Raw genomic sequence first — 22346 nt, forward strand, 5'->3', positions numbered from 1 at the left:
TGCCTCCATGAATATACTTTGCTTTCTCTACACCCTCCAACTCACCAGTTAAGTCATTTGCTTGTGACGATGAACTCTCTTGAAAGCTAACACTTAAAAAACAGTTAAAAAAAATACTCCAAGTCAGTATGCTTTCTAAAGCATAAGCTTCCATGGGAAAAATTCAGATGCAGAAATCAATCCTGTCTCTAATTTCAAAAAAATACTAACAATGCAAGGAATGTTTCTGATAATCACTTTATGAGTAGTATGTGCGTGGGAGAACATGATTCACGCAAGACCATTTCCCTGTCTTGATTTTTAATGTTACTGTACATTATAGGAAAAACGCAGCATGAATCTCTCAAATATTTTCAGTGAGAAAAGGAGGACTATAGGGAACCAATTAGGTTTGCCAGCAAACCAAAAATGCTTGTGACTGGTATCTCTGAGGGTCAAAAATGATAGATTTATCATGCACTAGTATTCCTGATATTACACCTGTGTCAGGGGACAGCGAAGATTAATATCATAATTAGAAATGCTGAACAACATCTCCATTACAAGACAGATAAAGTGACAATCCTGACACAGTCACAGCAACGATTTTATTCATCGTTTTTCTTCCAACTCGATGAAAGCACATACATTATCAGCCTGGATGACTTCCATATTTTGGGGAAATGAAGCAAATCCATGATTTACCATTGCGACTGCAGAAGTGCAAAATAGCTGGTGAAGCTGCCTGATACAACCTGGGGAGAAGGGGTTAGAAAGTAGGAGTAAAGGATGGGGTGACACAAGTAGGGGAGGTTTACCTTCCTCAGCATAGAGGTAAATGCATGCTCATTCTCACCTGCATCAGCAGCAAAAGAGCAATGCTACTGATTCACATCTAAGCAGACCACCATCAGCTGTCACTGCAAAGTGACAACCCAAAACCCAAGCTGGTTTAGTCTGAACCAGGTTCCTGCAGATGCAGCATGGCTGGTGATCATAGCAACACCCTGCCTTTGCTCCAGAGGAAATCCCAGAATACAGTCTACTGACAAAGGCACGTACAGAGTTTCAAGATATAGTCCCAGAGAACAATGCCAAAAAATATAAAGCCTTTTACATGCTTAAAGTATACCGAGCTTCTACAATATGAGCCCAAAGTTGTGACAACTGTTAACAGATAAAGGAGATTTTTTTAATCAACATTCTGTTAAAATCATTAGAAAACCTCATCACAAATAGTCACTAATGTTACAAAAACAGAGAGTCTATTTTAGAAATGAAACAGGAAAGCTTATCTTCTGTGATTTGTGAGTGATTCTCATCTTTTAGACAATCTGCATGCACTATTGTGACAAGAAAATGTAAAAAACATTTGATACAGCTGTGCAGATGTATCTGCAGCCAGTGCACTGGCCAAATAGCTCAAAGACCTGAAAAACAAATTCACTTCAAGCTGCACATTATTTGTGCAATATAGTCAATTGAGTTCTGCTCAGTAATCTGCTTAGCCCGTTCAGGTTATTTTGGATCTACACCAGGATGGTTCCAATTACCTCACTACTCCCACACACCAACCAAAGCAAACACTAACATTTGAGAGGTGGGCGAGGAGGCAAAGTTAGTTACATCACCACCACCTTTCCCACAAGCTGAAGAGGAGGCACATGCCAACAGTCAGTGAAGAACAAACTAACAGTCCTTTGCTTGGCCTGAGAGCAATCCTCAGAGGAACGGATTCACATTTCTTTCCTGCATATAGCAGCAAAGCAGCTGGCAAGCGTTAAACAAGAAGAAATGTTGATAAGGCAAAGGGAGAGCATGTTCCACCTTATGCTGCTGCAGACAGTCTTAGAGTTTGCCGATGACACTAAGACCAATGGATATAAAAGAAAATGCTTAGCAGCAGCTTACTCTCTCACTTTTCTTTGTCTTTAGGAATGAAAACGGAGAACCTCACTGTGCTTACATCTAAGTATTTGTTTTAAATCATTCCTGGACCTAAGTCTTCCAGTTAAAAAAGGCAGTATAAAAGGGAGTATACGGCTTAAGAAGACCTCACTATACCCATCGCTCACTAGCAAGAGCAAGTGCACATAGGCCAACTTTAGCACAAACATACAGCAGAAGTCTCCATGGCATTCCCATTACCTGTAAGAAGAGTCTGATCTTGAAAGCATATATTGACAGGGCATACCTACACAACCTGCTCCACTGCTAACGATCAAGAATAGCTGGAAATTTTTATCCAATATCCGATAGCATTGCTGCAAATTAAACCAACTATTTCTTACCTTCTCCTGACAGACAGGCAAAACAAAATAGCCACAGTCCTGTTTATAACAACTTATTTATGTTAAAAGACTGTTTTCACATCCAGACACTCCCTGTCTTCTCTTTTATAAGCAAAACAGAGCCTGTTCTTTCTCTTTCTTTTTACACGTTAATTAAGCTTGAGTATATTGCTGGTTCTTTTACTAGCTGTCCAATTTACTTACCTCCTTTTTCAAGCCAAGCACTCAAAACTGGACACACTTCTTCATCTAAGGTCCCAGCAGTACTGAGTGCACAATTAATCCCTTTGCCTCCTCTCCCACCCCACATGTTGTCAATACATCCCAGACTGATGCCTGTCTGTCTCTGCAGCAAATTGCAATCAGCTGTAACTTTCCAATCTTTTCTGTAGAACTGCTTCTTGGCCACAATTACTCCTCATTTTATAGCTGTGCATTTGATTTTTCCATCTTAGGTACAGACCTCGGCGCTTTCCTTTGTAGAAATTCATCTTCCTGATTTCAGACTATTTCTCCACTTTATCAAGCTCATTTTGAATTTTAATCAGTTCTCCACAGTGCTTGCAACCCCTGTCTCCCCTCCTCCCACACTAGCACAGCTTGATGTCATCATGTACCACACTACAGCTGTGACAAGGAGACTTGCCGGTGGTTTTTTTCAGTTTGAATATGCAGTGAAAAGTAAGAAGGAAGAAAAGAAAATCAATGTCTTAAGAATGTCAGTTTAAATAGCCAGCAAAGTATTAAAAAAGTAGATTAGGAGTAGAAACACAGAGATCTCAAATATCTTCCAAAGGAGCATATCAGCTGAGCACAAAGCTGTGACAAGTTTTTTGCCCTGGGGAAGACACTGCCCATTAATTTAGCCCGTGGCAGCACCTATCTTTAACTACATAACCACGTTAGTAAGGAATAGGAAATATAACCAAGAGAGTTTCTGTGTTTATTTATGGACCAGGTAATATGAGATGAATAATATAAATCTTGCAGTGGTGTTAGTCTTGTTCCTATCTTTATTATATGTTTCCTGGAAACAAATACCCGAATCATACAGCCAGGGTTTCATTATCTGCTGTATATTATCCCATGATTGTTTAGAATACATTAAGTGCATAGCCATCTTATTTTAGCCTCAGAGTATATACTCCGGTGTTTTTCCAGACAAGCAATTAGAAGATTGGAGAGTCTCACAAAATGTTCCTATGAATTGTTCCATGGAGAGCAAATCGAGCAGCACCAAACAACCACAGCATCCCATGGTACCATTACAGCCAAGAGTTATTGCTCACTGTGCAAAGTGACTTGCAGACATGTACACAAAATCTTGCAATTAAAAAAAAATTTAAATCCACAAACTTGAAGCCACCTTCAAAAAACAGCATAGTTGCTATCCTGCAAGCAACCTGTGCATGCAGATATATGCTACCTGCTAAAACCCAATGCTTTTCAGATCAAGGGCTGACAATTTTACATTAAAACATGCCTTTTATTAGCTTTATTAGGAATTTCATACTACCTCCACTGAAAAGTCAAAAATCTTCTTGATCTGAAAACAAGCAGTACAGAATCCCCTTGCCTTTTTCTGTTTGCTGAATAGCAAATCAAAATACTACAGAAACTTGGGATATCGGGGAAGGCTGTCTAGGAAGGAAATAAAACAAAACCAACTTGTCAAATGGGACTTCCTGCTGCTGCTTACCATGTGGTGCTCTAGTGAGCTGCATCTGTTCAGCTATTAAACATAGGGGTGAATATGATACCGACAGCAGTGACATTATCAAATATGCTGAGTGGTTATTAAGGCTCTATAGCATAATCTTTTCACTTTTTATTTTAATTGGCAGAAGTTACTGTTAAGTAGTTTCACGTATGATAATGCTCTTTGTGCTTGGCCCTAAATGAGAAGGCACTGCTACATAATCCACCGCAAGTCTTAAAAACCCCACCTGCCACTCAAAGGAAAGACTGAATACTTTTGCTCCAAACTCTCTGTTGTTCCCCAGTGAAGGGTCAGGAAAAAAAAACCCTTATGGGGAAAAACAAGGCTTCAGGACATTAACGGGGTTTCACAGTGAACGGGAAGAATGCAGTCTGTAGCATTCAGTGTGTCGGCAGTAAGTCGCAAGTCCACCAAGGGTGAGGACTGAACAGAAAATAACAAGAGATTCCAGTCCCAAAATGGAGCAGGATGACATCCGCTGAGTATGTAGTGCTTCAAGCCCATCCTTCATCCAGAGACCCGTGATGAAGAGAAGTATCTGACCCAACAGTGAAAATCGCAGAGGGAAGACTTCACAGTCCTGTACGACTGGATTTTCCTAGACCACAGAGAATGCATAATGCTGCAGCAGCAAGCATGATTTACATCTCCCTGAGGGGATATCTGGACTTACATCTGGTCTTTGACTGAACATAGATTATTACCTACAAGTTTTAGCACAAGAAGTTAAAGCCATATTAGTAGTTCCCTGCTGGTGCACTCAAGGCTTCAGGATAATTTCAGAGACAACTGGCAAAACTGAAGGACTGTGGCTTTCCTTTGTTCCTCAGCATCCCTTATTCAACGTAAGACAGGTAATTACAGAAAGCCAAGAAATGCATGAGTCAGTTCCTTCAGCTAATCCACCCTCTGGAGCATCAGAATGCTTCGGTGTAAACGGGCTTTCACGAACAGAGAGGTATTTAAGCCTCTCCACACACTTCACAGGAAAACTAACCTGTTGGTAGTGGGACTGTTACATTAAGCATAAACCACCAGAACATTGACAGTATCAGTTCATTAAATCCTTATTGTTGCAGAAATTCTTGTGACCAGCACGATCTAAGCAAAAAAAAAACAAAAAAGAGACTGAGCAGCAGCAGCAGCCCACTCTCAAATGGGAAGAATCACTAAGATTGACAGGGAAGGCAAATATTATACACCTATGGCTGCTGCTGGGAGAGAAAGGAAAAGGCTGCCCAGTGATACGCAAGCAGTGGAGATGCATTGATGTCAAGCGTCTCATGTTCAGCTAAGAGAGACAGTGATTAGACAGCACAGGCAAGTTGCTGAAAAAGCAGATGAAGATGTAACTGGTAACGTGGGTTTCGGAAAATCCAGATAAATTCCCTGCTCTGGCTCCATTTCCTGCGTGACCCTGGTGCAATAAGGTAGCATTTGAGATTGTAAAAGTTGGGTAACTAAACTGGACGAAAGTAAGAACCCAGCCTGGTGTGTCCAGTTCTACCCTCTGGTAGACCAGCTCAAAGTCAGAGTTTTTACTGTAGTTACTCCTCACTGACACAGTGGTGTAAGTGAAAAGGCTCAAGATGAGAAAGCAATCTGGAAGGAAAAAGCAAACTAGCATTAAGTAATAAAACAAGTTTCCAGTTTGGTGATGACACTGAGGCATCACAGAGCAGAACTTGAATTAAATAAGTGGTCTAATTAACTAATTATGAGTTACAATTAAGGTAGTATCTCTCAAAACCAGAATAGTATTAAGATGAGCTTTCCTTATTAGCACAGTGATTAACTATAACAGCAATGTATACTTAAACAAATGCCTGAAGCAAAGCAGCAGGCTCTGTAAAATTGCCTCTGCACCTTTCACCCTCCAGCAGGAGTTCTCTGGCCTGATGTAGATCCTGCTCATTCTTAACCATATTTCTGCAGTTTCTTCAGACAAATTAATAGTGGAAGTGGTGGGATGAGAACTGTTTGTTTGGTGTTAGGATCAGAATCTGTTCAGGCCACCAGCAGCACTTTTACCCTAGCCTTGTTCTGCATCAACAGACTAATCTCTCTGACTGATATGGGTCATACTGCATGTTCACTGAAAAACTGCTACACTGGTACTTCGTGCTGCAGTACACACTATATCCTTATCTCCACTTAGAGCTCATAAATTTAAAAGACAGGGAGTTAATGAGCCAGATCTTGCGTTCTGGCTTATATTAATAAGAAACAAACCTTGATCTGTCCTGTGCAAACCTGGCCCTCTTTCAATGGGTCACAGCAATCTGAGACTCACTCTCTCTTATTCAAGCTGCCATCAGGAGCTAAAAGCATAGTCTAGGATACTCTGAAAGTTATATCATTGCTCATGTCTGTCCTTTTTTTTTCCCAAAACACACATTGTCAGACCAAAGTGCCTACAAAGTGCCTGCAACCTGCCTACACCCTGCACTGTCGTGGCTTCTAACACACTGGGTACAAATGCCTTCCACTTGTTTTTGAGCCAGGCGTGCCTAGCAGGGACGAGGGAGTGCAAATCTTTTTGTGCTTCTCTAAAATTAGATGAGAAGTAGTTGGTAACAAGCTAGGAAATATTATCAGCGCTGACTGTGCTGTATTACTAGATATAACAAACAATATATGCTTAATAAAATATACAATAGATACAATAAGAAAAGAAGTACTCATGTAGGATAGGTGCACAAAAGTGGCTAGCTCTTGGAAGCGACCCTCAATCCAGAGCTCTCACTATCCAAATAATCACAGTAATTTCCTATGATTCGGTGCTTCTTCCAGGTGATCAGCCAGGTTTCAGTGAACATCTCAACTGTTCTGCTATTGCAAATAGTCAGGTATTCTTTAAATCTTAATAAGGTTGCTAAAATGTCTGCTATATTTTTCATCACCTCTTTTTATATATTGCAACATTCTGGAAGAGTTGGTGCCACATTATTAAAACATCTGTAACCTGTGTATGTAAGGATATCGGCTGGTAACCAGTGCAGGGAATTTTGGATTAGAAGGACCTGATTAGGTTGGGATGGATCTAAAACGTCAATGGGAGAATATAATGTTAACAAGGAAAGGTGCTGCTACGGAGAAAAGATAGGCTGTTTATATATCTGTAGGTTATAAACTAATTCTTCAGTCCTATCTAAAACCAGAAATTTGATGTTTACATGTAAAAAAACTAGTGACAAAAGGACATGTCTCCTAATTTTGGCCACATGCTTATTTACTTTGTTCTTGCTGCTTTTGTTCTTTAATTAAACATAACTAATCAATGGTCGTCATCAAGAAGGTCTTCCATATGATTACACCACATAGCCACCATCTGAAATGAGTCTTCTGTTCCTTTAGCTGAAGGGTATGCCTCATTCTGTGGGAAAGAAAGGGTACGTAATCACTGAGACCCCTGGAGCCATGTGCTTTCACTGGGATTCACTGGGACTGCAGAATATGTACAGCGCATGAATTTGTGTTTGAGGACATGGCAGAAAAACAACTTAGGGAACAAGGGAAAAGGAAGAGAAAGAAAGAATCTTTGAAAATAAGACTGGACATAATCCATACAGTACTTCAGAGCTTGAAAAGTAACAATGTAAAAAATAAGCGCTGCTTTATGAAGAGGTCATGGGTGTCTTCAAGTTGAAACCAAGGGACGGTAGATTTAGTCTGCATACAAGAAATAAATTTTTTGTGATGCGGGTGGTGAAACACTAGAATGGGTTGCCCAGAGAGTATTGGAGGCCCCATCCTTGGAAACACTCAAGGTCAGGTTGGACGGGGCTCCGGGCAGCCTGGTCTAGTTGAAAATGTCCCTGCTCACTGCAGGAGAAATTGGGCTGGATGACCTCTAGAGGTCCCTTCCAACCCAAAGCATTCTATGATTCTATGTTAATTAAACATGCTTGCTCTTTTGCTTACCTATCCCATTGGCCCTCTTCAGTTCTTAAAAATGCACAGTTTTTGTTATTAGTAAAACATGACTCAGCCCAAACCCCTTCTATTCTCAATCTTCTTAGCATGTTTCTTAAGGCTAACAAGGTCCCAGGAACATCAAGCTTCACATTTACGTTCTCTCCTCATGCTGGATCAACAGTCCCATGTGTGTACAGTTTGCAACAGTAATGTCAAAGGAAGACTGGCCATCAAATTCAATGACAAAGTTTTGGATCCTAAGAAGTTTAGCCAACAGATTGATTCAATCTACAGTGTAATTTTGAGATACACGAGATCAGAAGGAATCTTACAGTTCATGATCTGGTCTGCAAGATCATTTCACACAATGCCGTGGCCACATGCAATTCTTTCCGTATAACTGTCAGATGATTCTAATACACGTGGGGCCACCAGAGACCTGTAAACATTAACTCACTCTCAGCCAGGCTCTACATCTTTGCTAGAAGAAAGCACCTCAGGAGATTCATCAGTGTTGAGGGCTGGGGCATTTTGCTACTGACACATGGTATTTTAGCCAAGAACTGAGGTTGTACTGGTTGTGCAATTATCTCTTGCCAAGGAGCTGGCAGGTGGTGACCCCGTCATACAGCACGCTTTTTGTGAAGGAAGCTTTTATCCTCCAAAAAGCATGAAAGGAGCAGGATGCATAAACGAGTTATTAGCTGGCTAGAGGAAGAAGTGAGAACTTTTATTCCTCCCAAGACAGAGGAAGAAGATTAAAGGATTTGCTCCCTCAAGCACATTTCTAGGCTGGGGAACCAGGAAATCACAGCTGGGAGATAAGAGCTGCCATGCTGGTGTAACAGACCTTCCATGCCAGCATCAGAATTTCTCCTTGCAGTGTTCCATGATGATAGCCATATCCAAACTCCTTAATTATATCACCTGTCCAAATCCCATTCATATTTTTCATACAGTAAGGTACCCGTCTGTTCGGTGCCAGAATTAGCACATTTCCATAACCTTCTCTCAGCAACTTGGCCCGTTTATGGCAAGAACAGACCACTGCTGCTCAGTGTGCAATAACAGACTGCGCAGAGTATTCAAGATGAGGCATTAACAAACAGCTTATATCATAAAATCCCTTTTCAGAGTTGTTTTAATCTATGTCTCTGCTAATACAAAAGAATAACTTAGTTGCATGTTTTCAAGGCATGGCTTGACCAGTGATTTATTTATTTCCTTACCTATAAATTTAGATCTTTAACCTGATCAGTGAGGTAAATGATTGCTGCATTTAGCACAAATTCCCTAGATTAATTCATTGCTCCCATTCTAATTAACTTGATGTTTGTGTACACTGAATCGTATTCTCACCTGCCTGTCTAGTCCCATAAATGATTCTTTTTTGATTGCACTGCTTTTTATTATTCAAATCCATAAGCAAGTCTGAAAATCCTTCTTTCATAGTAATTTTTCTTCAGTTTAAAGACTAACACATACTCTGGCTGCTGAGTTTTTTGTTTCCCAAAGACAAGAACGATCACTGCCCACAACAGTTAAACTTCCTGTAGCATTTTCCATACACATATATTAATGAGGAAAAAAAATCACAAATAAATATCATGTCTATAAGCATAATACAGAAATATCAAATATTAGTAGAATTCTAGACTAGATAACATCAGCCTTGAGGAATTTTCTGTGCCTCAAGGTAGCAGAATGTTTAATATCACAACTCTGATAAACATAATGATCCAAAGTCTTTCCAGGGCTCTAGAGTGATCCCTGATGCCCACTTAGCTGATATGATGATGGCCTGATTTTCAGAGGTGCTGACTATAATCAGCTTCCATTGACTTTAACCACTGATGTGCATGCTCAGCACTTCTAAAATATCAGATTTCTGAAACCTAGTTTTGCTTTTTGTTAGCCCTTCCTGGAGGTGAATAATTCAATTTTAAATTTATTACTGCTTCATGCATATACAAGTGACCACTGGATATAATAATAAGGAATTCTGTATTTGAAAGATGATTATTATGAGAAATATTATCCTGGGAATATTTTTTTTAAAGATGATAAAGCTCTTCCTGGGAAAATTAATTAGCTCCAATACAAACCACTACAATCAAAGGTATTTTTACCATCAGTCTTACTGAAAGTACATCCAGCTCTCTAGGCATTGATCCAAATACAACTAAGTCAGTAAGAATCTTTCAATTGACTTTTGATTACGCATTAAGCTCAAGACATGTAAGGTATTCAAAAGAGAATAACAAATTCATTTAGCTTAAGACTCTGCAAGTTTTTTCTCTGGTACACTCAAACACAGAAGGCTGATACTCACCCAAGTTTTACTATTCTGTTCACTTGAGGGAAGGTCATTATACTTGCATAAATTAAAATTTTCCATGTGTTATGTATATGTACAATAGAATCTAACAGAGTCAGCTATTAAAAGCCTGGTGCAGAAGAATACTGCATATGTATAACTAAGAGACAGAGGGAGGGGAGCAGGAAATAATAGTCCTTTTAAGTTTGACAAAAGTTCCAGAAAATGAGTAGGAAAAAAGTTGTGAGAGGACTTTTGTAGAATTTTCCATTAACTTAAAGCTGAAAATCAAACCCACTTGAGACCAATTTTTTTTTTTTACACAAAAGTCAACATTTCATTTGGAGATTTTAAATATTTTCCTAGTTTATAAAAATTGAAGTGTATCGTATACAAAATCTGAATAAACAGCTCAGAAAATGGGGAAGGATTAACTTCCTTTTAAACCAAGAGAATTTTTGAACCAAAGCTGACAAAAACTCACAAAAGCCTTCACTTGATGTTTACCCACATCTACATCACGGAAAAAGTTTCGAATGAAAAATGCCTTTTCCACAATATACATATTTCAATAGATGTAGTACAGAAATAGTTGGGACGAGGAGCACAAACTGAATTTATTCACGATCCAAGCCCCAATTTTTTGTAAGACATACAGTATTTCCTTTCCTATGACGGTTCACCTCAGTCATTAGTTGTGATTCTGAAGGCTTCACAAACACATTTTGGAAACCTGAGTACAATACTGATTAATCCAACATGCCAGCAATGCTGCATCTTCAGAGTATTTCAGTTTAATAAAGTGTCTTATACCTTCCATATATTGATACTATCTGTCCTTAATCACACCATACTTTTTCAGATAACATGCTACCACATCTTTTACAATAGTTTTCCATGCTTTCCCATCACATTATTAATCTTATTGGTTTACATTTTCCATGTAATATTTTTTCCTAGTATCATTAAAGAGAATGAAATAAAAAAATACCTAGCACAATCTACCCTGAGTTTAATTCCTTTTTGGTTTTGTACATTTACTATATCCTAGGTGGGACTGTCACTCTTCTCTCACTGGAATTATGGAGTGATTTTCCCTAGCTTCCTCCAGAAGAGGGCTAGGACAATGTTTAAAATGCTGCCACATCTGCCTCATTCCTTATTTTAAACCTTAGAATGTTTGTTATCACAACAATCTTCACAGCTTCACCTACTTCAGCAGATCCATGATATCTGTAACTGAGCTTAATTAGTAATTCCTCACCCCACTTGAGATAATAGAAGTGAGCCCAGTTCAGCTTAAGTAGCTAATGTCCCACAAGCTCAGTGTCTCTTCTGGAACAACAAAGCTGTAAGATCTAAAATGGTCTGCTGGCTTTAACCCCCCGCCCCGCCCCCCAACTTCTTGTTCTCAATTTCAAAATCAGCTCTAACCATAAAACCAGCACATTGTTTTTGTGCTCCCCAAATACTTTGATTTCAAAACAAATGACATAAACAAGAAAGAACAGAAACTGCTGACTCTTCATCAGGCACACAAAATGTTATGTTTTGGTATAGTTTAAAGTCTTCTATTTTAACAATGAAAGAGAAAAACATAGCATAATTTATACTTAAAACAATTTTTTAAAATGTCTGAAGCCTATTGATGGAAATCTATGCTTCTTGTCTTCATTACTAGAGCAAATATTACTTGTGCCACACGGGAGAATGCCAGATTTCTATGCTATCAGTATTACCATAAAGAGCAGTTTTACAGGATTTCTCAGCCCTTTGAGGTAATATCTTTGTATAACTTCACTTTGTTCCTCACCATAGAAAGGCTGGAAACTTGAGGCAGCAACAGCACAGTGCTTGTGAGAGACAATGACATATATATCTATCTATCTACTTTTCTGGTTAATGACTTGGGAGAAGAGGGTGGGAAGAGAAGGAGAGCAGAGATAGGAACAGGAATCTCAGTGACAGAATTACCTGTGGGCTTTAGAATTCAATGAAAAAGCCAAGCATGGAAGTGCATGAGGTCATTAACCAAACACTGTGTGAATGAGCTGCTTCTTTTTTCCATTTGGCATGGAGATAGATGTAGACCATGCCAAGAAATGGGAAAAAACAGCAGGATTATAGTAATTCTCAGAGTTATCTGTCCTTCTTTTATCTGTCAACAGGAGAAGGAAGTGGCAGTAGACTTTTAGGCATGATATCTACTTCCTCTTGAACTAGATCTCCCAGCAGAGACTGCACAGGACACCACTTCCATCACAGAAGTCAAGTGATAGCTATGAAAACTAACTGCTGCATCTCTGGATGACTAAATCATATTAACATCCCTTTCCTGAAACACAGGGATGCATACATATCATACACACACAACCAGTCCTTTATATCTAGGCTGCTCCAGTACTGGTGGAGTTTTACAATAATCTGTCTTGGAATTTAAAATATTTACACTGGAAATGTTAACCATCTGGTAGCAATGCAGATTACACATTTTTTAAAATGTTTCTCATATTAACAGTGGTTATTTGGGGGGGTTTAAATGATTACTTTAAATAAATATGTTCCTAACCTAACAGCAAAGCTGTGATTCAGATGATCAAGTAGCAATTTTCCAAATCAGAATTTGTTACGAGCTTGATTTCATTATTAGGTTTACATCGCCTTTAAGTAAACAGAATAATAAAGAGGGCAAACACACACTGAAGTACCATAATCAAATTCATAATTTCCTCTTCCATTCCTAGAATGAAGAAGGTTAAGAGCAAGCTGCCTCTTAGGTCTGTTCTCAACCATCCCAAACAAGCACCCTCCCCAACATGATAGTGAGGACTATGATTTAAAATGTTTTAACTCAAAGCAACAGTTCCACACAGAACTTTCTTTGCCACCATTCTGCTGAAAATACACTTCAAACCTATCCTTACACATCTGTCCCAAATCTTGTCACTGAGGAGGATCCAAGTGATTAATGACCTCCTGGGTAAAATGGAAGCTCAGTAACAAAAGAACCAGTATCTATCATACTGGAAAATTGAATCCCTGCATAATTAAATTACAGCTATATCTTTGTTATAACGTTATGGTTGATGTAACACAGGTAAGTTATCCATGCACAGTGCATCTCAACATACACAGGCATTTATTGCTCATGCATATTCATTCTACAAACAGGTGAGTGGGCAGATGCAGAACAACATGCAGAATTAGACTTTTCCCTCCTTCCAGTTTTTCCTCTTTCCAGTATCTACAGCTTTTGAATGTTGCTGGTTATTTAGCAGATAAGACATTCTTAGTGGCATCTCAACATCGGTGTAAGAAGGAAGTTTTGAATGACACAACCCTCCTACTACTCTTGTTAAAGCTAATTTAATGCACTAGCTGCCAATATTGACAAACTTTGATCCAATAAACTGTTTTTCAAATATAACATATATGTAGGCCTCTCCATTTCTATGTTCTTCATTTTTATAACCGTGAAGTTTCGCAATATCTTGCTGAGCTAAAATAGATCTCAGGTAAAATTCTCAGAAGTGCCTACAGTTCCACTGACTTTAATAAGTTCTTTGGTACAATGAGTGCTTTTGAAAATACTGCCTTTCAACTTTCTTTTGAATACTAGCCTTATTTGAAACAGATTCCAGTAAACTATATCCCAGCAATTTTCCGAGGTTTAACTAACATTGGTAACCCTTAGAAAAATCCTTGCCAGATGCCTTAGGATTTCAGGTCAATCCCTTAGAGTCTCCACTCTAGAGATAGACTACAGAGAAGCAGCTCTCAGAAGGTCAGACCTCGTTCCAGTGAAATTTCTGCACAGTTATCACGGATTTTGCTCTGAAGCAGAGCAAGCTTCAATGAGGATCCCAAAGTCTCTTGCAAAGACAATAGGAGGATGCCAGGATCACCTCACAAAGCATGTAGATAAAAGGCCTTTTGCTGCTTCACAGGAATTTCAAAAGACTGGTAAAGTATAAGTTATTATATTTCCCGTCCCTATTGAGCTGGTAATGTTTCTGACCATAAACAATTTTTAATTCTTCTTTGATTTTTACCATTTGTTGCTACAGCATGGGTATAAGGAAGTTATTTGGAAAAAAGATCCATGAAACATTTATGAGCACACAAGAATTTTTGATTTCCAACTCATAATTAATGAATCCAATGCTTGTTTTAAAATGGAAAAATCAAGGCTAGACAGAAGATTGCACGAATATTATTATTATTTTGATAGACTTCAGGTATAGTAAAACTAGAAGGAAAATATTCCTTAATATGCTAATGAAAAAGAAAACACTGTGAGAAGAAAGTGGCACCGTTGACCACATTGGGTGGATCTGGTCTCAGATTGCAAAGAAATGGGCAAATGATGACTAAGTAGCTGATGTTAGATGCAGCTTCGGAAAGCAAATTTTTAAATTCTCTTCAGCAACACAATACTTGCCTTGAAAAATGTAGGCTTTCAGCTTTTCTGGCACCTGGGAGAAGGTGCTTTGTTCACATTTTTAAAGTAAGATTGTACAATACCAGCCAGCCATTTTGTCCATGTATTTCGATGTAAGAGAAGGACATAGACAACCTCTGAATTTTATTTAAGGCCTTTTTTCTTTCTTTATTTACTCAACCCGGTAAATGCCAAAAGAAATCACCTTGGTCCACAATGCAAGAGTGCCTTTACAGAAATAAGGAGCCTGGAAAGACTGAATACTGTAATTCCTTCTAATTTTGAAAATGATCACTGCTGAATGTTTTCTGAGGGTAAAAGTGTAATTGGTTATAGATCAATAAGTAATTTCATTCAAAAGGAACTCTTCTGTTCCTGAAAGTAGACAGATTCTTAAATCAAAATCAAACTAATGCATTAACAAAGTTGAGACTAATCTAAACAACAAAATTTTATACTGCCCTAGTTATGTTTATCTCAGCTGATCATTTATTTATGTTGCCATAAAAATCCAGACGCTTTCAGTTTTGATTGCCAGTTATTTGCTTTAAGGCAGCTGAAATTACTTTTTTAGACTTCTTAGCTTGGCAATTTTGCTTTCTGCTTAAGATTTATCATCACAAAGGAGTGGTGAAATCAGAGGATAAATTCTAGTATTAATAAGCACAGTCAATTGTGATAGACTGTAATTCCCTCAGCAGATTCCAGATTAAATCCTCCACGATTAATGTACCTTCCTCTGACATTGCTAAATCCTGTTTTATGTAATTAGATTGCAGTAAACTGCTATAGCTCTACAGGTATCAGGGTATGATTTTTAATTGAAAAGTTGCATGAAGTAGCGCTGTATAAAGTAAAAGGCATTTTGAGAAAGTCTGAGACCCTGTACAATACTGTATGCTACAAGCCATTATCACCGAGTTCCCTATTGACCCTAAAAGGTTCATTAACTGCTGTATTTACATGCAAATAAAATAAATAAAACCCCACAAATATAAGAACAGTCAAGGCAAGAAGAAATATCATGCATTTGTTAATAATACTTACGATATGCAGCTCTAAATAATCTCCGAGCCCGGTAGAACTGTCCACTCGTACCAACACAGCTTCTTTTTGAACAGTACTAAACCCTATTGCCAGTCTGTCCGCACGAGTACTTGGCCGATCATTAGGAGGCCACGTGTAAGTGATCTGTCCACCACCTTTGCTAAAGATATATGTTGTTCCCGCTGTAAAACAGAAATAACGATAATTAGCTCACTTGCACCAATGCAAACCCAGAAATCACACGCTATACAAAAATCAAGATGTTCTCATACAGCAAATGGATTCATAGAACCAGACAAGACTATATTTCAACATGAAGGGGTCTTTATCTCTGAAAATTTTGCAGCAAGTCAAATATTAGTGCTTTTTATATAGTGCAATCAACACAGAATATAACGTAATTGCATATGCAGTGACTTAAAATACCAGAGCTCTGATTCAGAAATGCACATCTATTCAAGAGAGTTCTTAAGCATATGCTTGAAGAACATGTCTCTGTTATACGCAGAACAGGGATGAGTTGAACAAATGCTTTCCCAAACTGGGCCTATGTGGAGAAGAAATCAAGTAATTCCAGTTATCTCACGACTGACAAAAAATGCAGCTTCTTATTTACACAATGAAAATTCATACGCACTATATGATATGTCCCCATGCCCTGCAAAGCAAGACCTTAACAAACATATTCAGATAAGACTGTTACAGATCTGAGGTTTATCAGCTTGTGACAGATGGGGACAACAAATGGAAACATACTTTATTTGTCATGTCAGGACAAAAAGATATCAGTCTACCATCTAGGTAAGCAATGGCTTATTTGCACAATGCTCAATGTATAACTTAGAAGAGTGGAAATTTTTGCACATTATCTCCAGTGTGCAATTACAAAATCTACAATCTGTTTTAAACAAGTGTTGTAATCTGAAGCCACTTAGCACTCAGGTGCTTAAATTCATCACCAGCATATTTCCTCTGAACTAAAACAGCAGCATATCTGGACATTTTCCATTTAAAACTTGTATCCTAACAACAGCATATAGCAGGCAAATTGTGCATGCACCTGATCTTTCACTTCTACAGTCACTACAAACTGTCCACATCTTTTCTATGAAGATATGTCAACGCTTATAGAGATTTGTCAGTGCATTGTAAATACAGATGTCTAGTTTTACTAGCTGTTCTAAGCTGGCTCACTGTGTGGTTACTCTGAATTTTATTAAATGTAATTTAGTTTATGCTTCATTCCTATGTCTACTTAAGGAGTAAGTGCCTAACAACATAATAGTCATTTTCTTACTTTCTTTCAAAATTGACCAAAATATTGTGAGCATAGAAAGGGATCTAAAATCCCTTGGACCTGTAGACTTCTAAAGCTGAAAACAAGAAGAGCTCTATAGTTACACCACTGCTTCAGCTTCCAGATGTCTTAAAATCTTACTCTACTGCTGAGCAAGACTGCTTTGCATCAGTTTCAGAGTAGAAAGGTCACCTGGTCTTTTTGAAAAGATGTCCTATGTTTATTTATAACATCACTTTTTCTTTGTAGAATTATATACTTATTCATTAGTTTTTTCCAGTACCATTAATTTGTAAAATTTTATGCACTGTGCATGGCACTTAAACTGTAAAGCTCATTGTAGATCAACTAATTTGCAGGATTGCACTGTGCTTCATGTAAATCTCTTGGCTTTTCTCTTAATGGCAAAATACCAACCTGCACGCGTTTTAGGAGAACCTGTCAACTCTCTTTTAGCAAAGACAAACACAGTAACAGATGTGGTATCTAAGGTTTCTCTTACACTCCAAGTGAAACCAGGATTTATTGTCATTATAAAGAGTTGTGCAAGAGCAGTGAAGATTAGGGCTGTGCCTTAAACAAGCTTGGTAGTGGACACGGGCAAATGGTGTCTGGTTTAGGAATGCGCGTGACAAAAACCTAATCTCCTGCTTTCCCACCCTTGCTTTCCTTATATGCGGTGCTCTGAAACCCACATTAATCAGTTGCATGCTATTCAGAAATGGCTGTTGAATCGCCAGTTCTTGTACATCCTAAAACAAAGATACATGAGACAGGTAACATCACTCTTAGCGGTTCCCAAGTTCTCCTCTTTGCTGCTAGTGTTGACTTCAAATCTTGAGCCAATTGAAAAGTGACAGAGTTTGGATCTTCATGCATTGTATGTCATATCGGTGTCTGTAGTGAAAGGATTTATTCTGTGTTGATGAAAAACTGAGGGCTTGATCCAAAGCTCATTAAAAACAGTGACAGCTTTTCTGTTGACTTCATAAAATATTATGTCACGTCACAAATGAGGTTCTTCTAAGTAACAAAAATGAGAAGGCTAAGAAAAAACAACTCCTTACACCTCAATGTCACAGATGAAACTGTTGGAATGGTATGTAAGATTTAAGTGGGAGTGCATAATTCTCTTCTTGGTTATAACAGATGTGTTTACCCAATATAGAAGATAAAGAAAAAGCCTGCCAAACGATGGTGGAGTCATACTGAATACAATGACCCAGAAGTAAGTCTCCAGATCTGAACAATGACAGACACTGTTGTTCTTACTCAGAGTGAATCCTTGCCGCAGTTTTTTGCTAAATACTGCCCTCCAAATAAACCAATGAAGAGCCATTCATTCCATGCTGCTGTCGCATTGAAGCCAAGGTCAATGTCAGAAGCACTGGATAAATCTAGCTGTAATTCTTAAACTATGTAGAGTCAACATCACAGTTCAAAAACTTCTCTTTTATCTATGATAACACGGCTTACATTTTTTTATGGCAAAGCTTTCCCTTCTTTATTACTGCCCATTTTGTAGCTCTTCATACTAACTGCGTGTCTGGTAACAGGCTAATTAATCCTTGCTGATGAACACAGATCTGACTCTTTCTAAGCTGTACAGGGAGTCACGTTCTTTGAATTTCCTGTATTAATTATGAAAAAAATGGGTCGGAAGCCATTTGAGAATAGGTCCTCTAGTGTTTATATTTCAAGAAAGACAAATATAATAATGTAAAATTTATTACTCTGGGATTGATCTCAGGTTATAGTCCAGCCTCCCATTAACTATTAAAAGCTAGAAACTGAGCAGCTGTTCAAAACCACCCTGCTTATCATCCATTTTGGTTCTGTTAAGAAATAACAGAGGAAGCCTAATTCACTTGCTCCATAAAGGCTTTTATGCTCTCTGACAAACCTCGCAATGTCTCTGCCGTTCTTTATGAACATTGTTGCTAAAAACCAGTCATCTTCCTTCTCTCTTTTAGCTTATGGCACTGAGTTGTTCGGCATTTATCATCTCAAGAGAATTGAAAGCAGCAGAATTAGAATGTCAAGAATAGCAATGCCATCAGCACAGTACTTGTAAGTAGGCAACTTTGTAACATGCCAGTTATATCTCTCAGCTGCAGAATCTACTGTGTAATTCTTTATGCGTCCATGCATCTACACAATATTTAGTAATAATGTCTATACAGCTCTTTGAAATTCTTAACCATGAAAGTATGGTTTCTATTGTAACAATGCCAATGGTCAAGATAGAATAATGTTTTTTAATGGCCTGGGTCTCTCCAGTCCTACTTATTTGCAAAATTCATCTTTATGAAATAGTGCATTCATTTCAGTGCAGCCTGGCAGCAACTCAAGGACATCTGCCTACCTATACTGTATTAAGCAGACAAATATTTTGTTTACTACTGATTTACCCTATCTATTACGGTGTATGACTGCAAAGCTTTTCAATATTTATTGCTCTGAAGTCACATCTGATGTAGTTTAGTAGTTTGCTCAAATCAACAACAAATCAACAGCTTTCTACCTTCTTCATGTTCATCCCAATTTTGTGTTTAAGGTATATTGCACTGAAGGGTAACGTAAATAATTCCATTTTCCCCCATATAAAATTAGTAACTTACTGTTTATTTTCAGCATCCACATCAGCTTTCAGATGCCAATTAAGCGAAAGCAATGGTCTGACTGAGATCTGGACCCCAACAAATGATTGCATCACACACTGTAGCTGGAAAACTAAAGACTGAAGCCTGTAAACTTCAGTAATGAAAACTATTAGATGCCCTTTCATTAATAGTAAAGCAATTTTTAACTATTATAAAAAATATGAAGGGTAAGCATTGCTGGTTATAATGAGAAATTACCCAGTAATGTAATTGTCTTCTTTCTGTATGTTATCGGTACTTTACTTCATTCTGGGCTAGAATGTAAACGCTTTTATTCCCACTGGTAAGTAATTACTTGCATTGATAAACCTGCTGAATCCAGTGAGACTATTTGTGCAAGGTACTATTAATTACCAAGAGTGAAGCATTTACAATATGAATCTATATATATACATACACATTTGCCAAAACATCTATGTGGAGGTATAAATCACACTTGAGATGTTCAGGGGAGCATATAAATCTCCATTAACACTTCTTTTTACATTTTCATCAATGTATTTTCATCCTGCCCAAGCCGAAGTTCCAGAAAAGTACAGAAAATTTCCATAAGTAGATTTGTACAGATTTTCTAAGGTAAGTAAAGAAAGGAATGCTTGAAGTCTGAAACATGATATGACAGAGGGATAGATGGGGATGTTTCGAGATAATCAGTCTGGTGGATTAAAAAAACAACTATTCTGTGTGTTTCTTCTAAGACTGTGATGTGTTATTATTTACACGGAACAGTCAACATATGTCACAGGGTTGAGGTGAGGAGGGAATGGCCATTAGGGTTAACCATGGGAAAAAGATGGGAAGAGCTGCTGGAAGAAGTATTTCAAACTAAAGGTCAGATTGAACTGACCACTTCCTGAAGGCATCCTAGTACACTGTCTCCCACTAATCCAGGCAGGAGCCTGCTTTGCTGCAGCAGTGACATGAGGCTTCTCTGAGTACAGCCTATTTAACAGCAAAAGAGGTGTATTGGATGGGGAAGGAGATTTTCAAATGTATCATTGCCTGTAGCTCTCCAAAAAGCTTAAGCCACAGGTGTGAGAATGGAGAAAGGTATAATTTTCTGGGCAGCTTCATCTTTGACTTGTGGCTAATAGGATCTAGGAGTGTATTTATTGTCTTCCTTTGACCACACTCCCCTTGGCAAATCTTAAAGGGTCATAGTTTTCCTGGAAATTGAGTGCTACTCAAAACAATTTCTAGTTAGGTCCTTAAACCAATCTGACTGCACACTAGAACTATGACTGTTCCTAGCAGTCTTATCAAGCCAGTACATTTGTCAACTGTAATGTCACAAACCGCAGAGCATAATTCCTTGATAATTTCATTACTTCATTCATTGATCTTGCATTCTACCAGAGTAATCATAAGAAGTCTCACTGACCAAACCAGCACTGACAAAGACCATTGCTGGGTTTTGTTATTAGTATCTTTTTTAATGATATCATCTTGCCACTTCAGGTAAAGATGCTGATGAAAACAAAGAGACACAGTCTCAAGTCTCAAGTCAAGCTGAGCATCCTGGCCTTTGAAATGACATTTATTGCAGATCTGAGGCAGTAATACAGAAGCAAGTTTTTTTCCTCAGACCACAAGAGTTGCTATAGGTAGCTCAATCAGCTCAGCACCATGTTCCCCCTCCACACACATGCATGTGCACAAAACAAAACGCAAACAAATCAAGAAAACCAGAAAACCAGAAAACCACTCCTTTCTTACTTCTCCTTTCCTCTAGTCTATGGCAACGATACTTGGACAGTACCATGACCTGGTAAATGCTTTGTAGGTGGCACAATAGCATTCTCACTTGTCTAAAATGATCCCTAGGGTCTTCCCATAAACTGACTTTCTGGCAACAGTGTCTGGACTAAAAGGAGTGCTCAAACTGACACTGGTCACTGGCTCAACTGACAAATCGGCGACTCCACCTTTGACTTCAGCCACTTGGACTGACGTGTGGTCTGATTCCAGTTAATTCTCTGCATTTGCTGAGAACTCAGTGGAATGCTTCTCCATGAACTAGGTCACAGCATCTCTCTCCCAGTAATGCAAGATAAATGCTTTTTCCTTGTGGGGAGACTGACAAACTTATTTAAGACCCTTTAAATGTTAAAAGTGCTATACAAATACAAACCCTCCTTCTTTCTGAATGTGTGCTTTATATCTCATCGTTTATATTTTACGTTGCATGCCATAATAAAGTGGAAGAAAAAATACTCCACTCCAGTTCTGATGGCTCTTGCAATTTTAATTCCCCAGTTTCAAATGTGAAGTCTTATTTCTAGAAAGTTTCTCTGTGGAGGAGAACCTTACGGACTGGAACAACATACCCACTGTCCTTGCTCATTCTCCAATTACTTTTTAATCTAATAGTGAAGTTCAGCCAAATTTGAGAGAGGGATAGGCAGAAATTTCAAACAAAATTTACTCTTAGCAGTTTAATGAAAGTCATTGACTGTGTAAAAGAGGAATATGTAGAATTTAACCACTACACTTTTTGTTTGGCAATGACCTGTAGGGCAATTGATAGCTGTATATTGGTGGGCCAGTCAATCGCTTAGTGTGCTACGCTAGCCAGACAATGGTGTCACACATTTGCAATGTCATCAGGAGCTCTGGAAGGAAAAAGGAACAGAAGCTATTGGATTCTTGAAGTAAGACAGAGTAATATTTGGG

The 22346-nt window shown here is 38.3% G+C and overlaps 1 protein-coding gene across 30 annotated transcripts in view; it reads right to left on the reverse strand.

Annotated features, from left to right (window-relative positions):
* NRXN1 (neurexin 1) overlaps positions 1 to 22346 on the reverse strand; it is a 738722-nt gene that overhangs the window by 217010 nt on the left and 499366 nt on the right. For all 30 annotated transcript variants that reach the window (XM_075413190.1, XM_075413188.1, XM_075413180.1 and 27 more), the window contains one exon: positions 15714 to 15895. In XM_075413190.1, the coding sequence (XP_075269305.1) occupies positions 15714 to 15895 (182 nt within the window). The remainder of the gene's footprint in view (positions 1 to 15713; positions 15896 to 22346) is intronic.

This window comes from Opisthocomus hoazin, chromosome 2 (assembly GCF_030867145.1).
Source record: "Opisthocomus hoazin isolate bOpiHoa1 chromosome 2, bOpiHoa1.hap1, whole genome shotgun sequence".
In the NCBI taxonomy this organism is placed as follows: Eukaryota; Metazoa; Chordata; class Aves; order Opisthocomiformes; family Opisthocomidae; genus Opisthocomus; species Opisthocomus hoazin.